At 36.7% G+C, this 5,177-nt stretch overlaps 1 protein-coding gene across 1 annotated transcript in view; it reads right to left on the bottom strand.

Annotated features, from left to right (window-relative positions):
* Positions 1 to 4,267: 4,267 nt before the first annotated feature.
* The window catches only part of LOC107089585 (cleavage and polyadenylation specificity factor subunit 3-like), a 17,392-nt gene continuing 16,482 nt past the window's right edge, over positions 4,268 to 5,177 (bottom strand). Inside the window, exons 12-15 of the mRNA XM_015382469.1 lie at positions 4,912 to 4,999; positions 4,769 to 4,835; positions 4,594 to 4,690; positions 4,268 to 4,471 (exon numbers count right to left, since the gene is read on the bottom strand). Coding sequence (XP_015237955.1) covers positions 4,382 to 4,471; positions 4,594 to 4,690; positions 4,769 to 4,835; positions 4,912 to 4,999 — 342 coding nt within the window. The 3' untranslated portion in view covers positions 4,268 to 4,381. The remainder of the gene's footprint in view (positions 4,472 to 4,593; positions 4,691 to 4,768; positions 4,836 to 4,911; positions 5,000 to 5,177) is intronic.

Here is a 5,177-nt window from a genome sequence, read left to right as displayed (position 1 = left end):
TTTAAAGTCATCAGGCAGAAAGACGTTACTGCATCCCAGATGGTCCCTGAACGCCTCATTATCCCTTTGATTTGTGTTCAACTACCTTTAAAATAACATTCTGCTCATTTTTCCCATTCGATCTCATTTAACTCCTTTTATTTCCCCCTCAAAGGTACAACTTTTAAAATGTGCACTCCAGCCGTTACAATAATCCATTCATATTTTTCATATAACTATTATTTGCTGTAGAAATCTGTTCCCTGGCTGCTGACCAGGCCTTCATCTCCATAATTAAAGCAGAATCTTGAACAGAACTTTTTATATTAAGATTTCAGACATTTAAAAAATAAAACAGAAATACGAACTTTAAAAAGCTGTTTACTGAAGACCTTTTAGGTTCTAATGAAGTTTAAAGCAGCTTAATCCTGAAAAGATCATGGATTAGATTTGTTTCCTTAATATTAAAGCAGAAAAATCCAACTTTCCTAAGAATAAATGACAAAAAAAAAAACTCAGTAATCTGTAGTTTGACTCAAAATAATTAAGAACTGGCCTTTTTTTTCCAGAAAGTAAACAGTTAAATCTCCTATTTGACCATTTCTGAGATAACTGAACAATTATTAAAACAAAAACAAGTTAATTTGGATAATTAATCATGAGAAAGAAGATAGAGGAACTTATTAAAGATGAGCTTAGATCTCATTATCTCTACGTCACTAAACGGATTTAAATAAACAATTTGATTAAAACTGAAAAAAAAGGCTCAAGATAATTGGTTAAAACAAACAGTTTCTGACCGCAGGTACGGAAACTTAATAAAACACCTTTACATGGATGACATCATAACGAGGTGTAACACAAAGATGATTAAAATCTATGAAAGCAACAGGAGGCTGAAGATTTCAGGTCCGTTTCATGAAGCAGGTTTAACAAAATCCTCAACTCTAAGGCGACGTTCACCCAGCAGCCTGAAGAGACCCCAATCCGATTTTTTTTTGGCCTAAATGCGACCTGGATCTGATCTTTTCATAAGTCTGAACAACACGGATCCGATTTTTTCCAATGAGACCCAGGCCGCTCGGCTATGTGGTCCTGAATCCGATACGAATCTGATCTTTTCAAATGCGACCTGCGTGTGAACGACCAGGTCGCATTTATCCGAACCGAACGCCATTAATACCCGACAAAGGTCACTATTCTGGATCTTGCTACGAAGAAGCGGCAAGAAAAACAACAACCATGGCGGACGATGATGCGGAGAGCAGTATTTATGTTCAACCTTCTCGAAAAGCTTGTTTTTATGGTTGGGAAAGTTCGCTAGATGCGCTCCGGCACAACTATGAATTTTGTAGCACTTTGAGATTTTGTTGAGATGTAAAGTGCAATACAAATAAAATGTATTATTATTATTATTATCACCATCCATGTTTACTTCCGTAAACACAGAGCACGCTGACCTGTGACGTCATTGCGTCCTCTACTGCGCATGCGGGACACTTGCGTTGTATGACTGCAGTTCACACTGGAAATCACATACAAGTCGCATATATTTGGAAATTTAAACGGTAACGGAAAAAATTGGATTTCATAAAAAAAAATCGGAATTGAGCATCAAGGCCTGCAGTTTGAACGTAGCCTAAATTGATGTTGCCTAAAGTTGAAACTGAGTGTTCAGTTTCACAACGGCTGCTATCAATTAGCTCAGTCAGTTTAAACATGGTCCACTCAGAGTGTAGGGCGTGCGTAACAAGTATGAAAAGCCATTTTCTGTGGAGCATCGATTTGACGAGTCACCATGACAACAGGAAGTACCTATTTAACCACACTGGAACTGTGTTAAAAAGCCAGAGAAACAGCGCTACACCTACAAAGGTGAGGAAGGTGGTAACGGAGAAATACTCCTGCTCTACGGCAGGCCGTTTTTACATTTATTTAAAGCACTCTCCTCTCTGTTGTTCTATTTGTAGATCATATAAAATCAGATTCTCCCTGATCAAAATCACACTCCTAGACTGAACTGTAATAAAATATTTCCTTTATTACATTTTTGTAGCAGAAACTGAATTTCAGAAATTAAAACAAAAAACAAAATTATACTAATAAGAATGAAGTTTCATAAATGTAGAAATGTTTTCGCATTTTAATGTGCCGCTCTGACATTTATCAACTTGACTGAAAATGTATTTTATGATATCTTTAAAAAATATATTTTTCATAGTTAAAATAATTAAAAAGATGTCCTGTAAATATATTACATATTAGGAATATGGAGATCTGAAATTAATTTATAGACATCCAGAATGTTTTGTTCTAGATGGAGGACGCTCCGAGTTTACTGAAGCTGACCAGGTTAGCTTTGGGGAGAACGTTACCACGGCGACAGGACAGTTTCCCTAATTTCAGGTTTAGAAAACTGAAGAGTTTTCGTTAAACCTGCTTCATGAAACCGACCCTTCATCTTAAGGTGAAGAAATAACCCAATTAGAGCAATAAATTCATCTCAATATTTAAAATAAAACCATATTAATCCTATTTTTATATCAAAATGTGCGTCAGATCTTCATGCGAGATGATTAATATAAGCTTATTTGTGTTTATATAATGAGATACTAAAACTGCTTTAGATCTCAGACATTAGAAGCTTCTGGATTAGTTTATAATCAGATGATCGAACAGCACTGATGTTTGTCCATCTCACGAGTTTAGCACAATTAAGCCTTAAAGCGAAAGGTGTCCAAATTCCTAATAAACTTGAAACATTTTTTCTGGGAGGTTTTATGTTATTTTGTTAAGATTTAAACTGGTCTTTGGGATTAAAGTTAAATCTTCCTTTTCTCTGTTTGGGAGACGTTAGTATTCTGGTTTTATTTCAATCAATTTCAGGTATTTTCAGAAGGAAGTTTCTGGAAAAGTTTGGTTTGAACTGTTTGGTTTTTTTTTTTGCAGACTGCTGGTTTCTCTTTAGCCAAACAGCTGAAAAATGTGGGAATATTTTTAAAGATGGTTGTTTTTTTAATAAAATTTTCTTCAAACAGCAAAGAATTGTTAAAGTTCAGATAAAAAAAAAAGATTTACAGACTTTACAGCTTTGGTGTTTTGGAGGAAAAGGGTTTATTAAATCTATGTTTGTGTTTTATCTTATTTAAAAGTTGCTCAAGTGTTAAAACCTTCTCTGTCAGTATTTTATAATGTTTTGTTTTTGTCGTTTCAACATGTTTACCTTCATTTGAATGTTTCCAAAGCTGCAGATTTTACATGAAAAATAAAGAAAATTTTTCAGAAACTTTCTGCATCTTTTATTTTATATAAAAAAATCTAAAATCCATTTATTCAACTTAAGAGTTTATTACTGCTTTTATTCAGAATTGAAAACAAAATCAGAACTTAAACTACTGAATATTAAACGTAATCTAATGATGTTTGGAGGTGACAGAATAAATCCCGCCTTATATACATGTAATCTGAAGTATTTTCAGATATTAAGTAGCTAAATTTAACCATCTTTGCTTTTTGAAGTCAGAATCTGCATTATACGATTATAAAAATAGGATTACAAATCAAACATTTAATTTATAACATACCTTCTAAAATTAATATCAATAAAACTGGGATTTATTCTAGAAGCTAATTCTTATTTCCTTCAATCTCAGATGAGAGTTTATTCCAAAACATGGTCTAGAAATGAAAAGCTGTAATTGGTTATCTTTATGGTGTCATTTCAGCTTATCGCCAGTAGGGGGCAAACTCCTACAGAAAAACCCTGGAAGGAAGGAATTATGGGGGATAAAAAGTGCCAAAATTAAATAAATACAGCATTAAATAAATAAATGTGTCATTCATTAATTAAAACCACGTCACTAATATAAAGTGAAATAAATACAGCGATAAACAATTAAATGTGTAATTCATTAAATAAATAATTAAATATATAAATGTGTCATTAATTTAATAAAATACACAATCATTTTATTAAAAAATATATATATAATTATTTCAGTGTGCATTTAATTATTTCATGGTCCTGTGTCGCAGTGCATCGAAACCATTAAAAGAATCTGTCAAACTCACCCATCAAAGTTAGGGGGTGGTTATCTAACACCTGATTGGTCACCCTGCACATTAAGGCGAAGCAAATCGATTACAGAGACTCGATTCGAGTTAACCCCGCCCCCTAACTTTGATAATTGATAATTTCATATTTAAAGAACTTTCAGAAGTTCCTAAAACGTCCTAAAATGACCTGGTGACCAAAGTTGGTACAAAACGCCACGCCTGACTCAGAGAATTCAGACAAAATATGTTTATTTTGTACAAAAAGAATCAAAATGAAGCTCCAACAACAGCTGCGCTTAATCAGTAGAAAATAAAACATCTCCTGGAATAAAGTGGGCGTGGCCTGTCAGAAGGCGGGTGTGAGGGCGTCAAAGAGCCGATGGACGGCCACTTCAATCATCTCCCTCAGAGGCTCGTCGTCCGGACACGTCACCGCCTGCAGGATCAGAGGAAACATCTGGAGTTTAAAACGCGTTAAGCTTCTTCGCCTCCACCAAAAGCCTAAAGAGGGCGCGGCTGTGGCAAAGAAATCGGACTCCGCCCACATTTTGTACTCACTCTGGTCTCCGGGTCGACCGTCGCCGTGGCGCCGTCCACAGTCACACACAGGTTCCTGCTGTCCTGGAAGTTCACGCAGTCCTCCCCGAACATGTCGCTAAAATTCGACAGGTACAGCGTTAAGCTAGCGGCTCAGAACGACAGGCTTTTATTTTGAAATGCTGCTTGGACTCACTGCAGCATGAGCTCCAGACGCTCCACAAACACCTCCATGTCGAAGGTCTCCTTCCTGCTGTCCAGGACTAAAACAAACAAACAAACAGGGTTAGAGACGGCAGCTCAGCGCCCTCTACAGGCTGGCATCGTGCTTCTACTGACACTTCTGGGCGCTGGGGTTGGACTGGACCTCCAGAACCACCGTGGCTACGGCATCGGCGTACATGTCATTGAGCGGGTTGGCGACCCACTGAGGAGAGAACAGATGGGAACAAATTTTACATCGGTTGGCTAAGGGCCGCGTCACACCGTACCAATTTATCCAGCGAATACCCGACGTCCCAGAATCCCCTAAAACGCTGAAATACGCCGAACTTTCCATGTATTTTTTTTCAATTTCGGGCGTATGAATAGCGGATGGCAGACGC

Source organism: Cyprinodon variegatus, unplaced genomic scaffold (assembly GCF_000732505.1).
Source record: "Cyprinodon variegatus isolate N-32 unplaced genomic scaffold, C_variegatus-1.0 Scaffold257, whole genome shotgun sequence".
NCBI lineage: Eukaryota > Metazoa > Chordata > Actinopteri > Cyprinodontiformes > Cyprinodontidae > Cyprinodon > Cyprinodon variegatus.
Note: the sequence above shows the minus strand (reverse complement) of the source record. Positions and strands in the feature narration are given on the sequence as shown.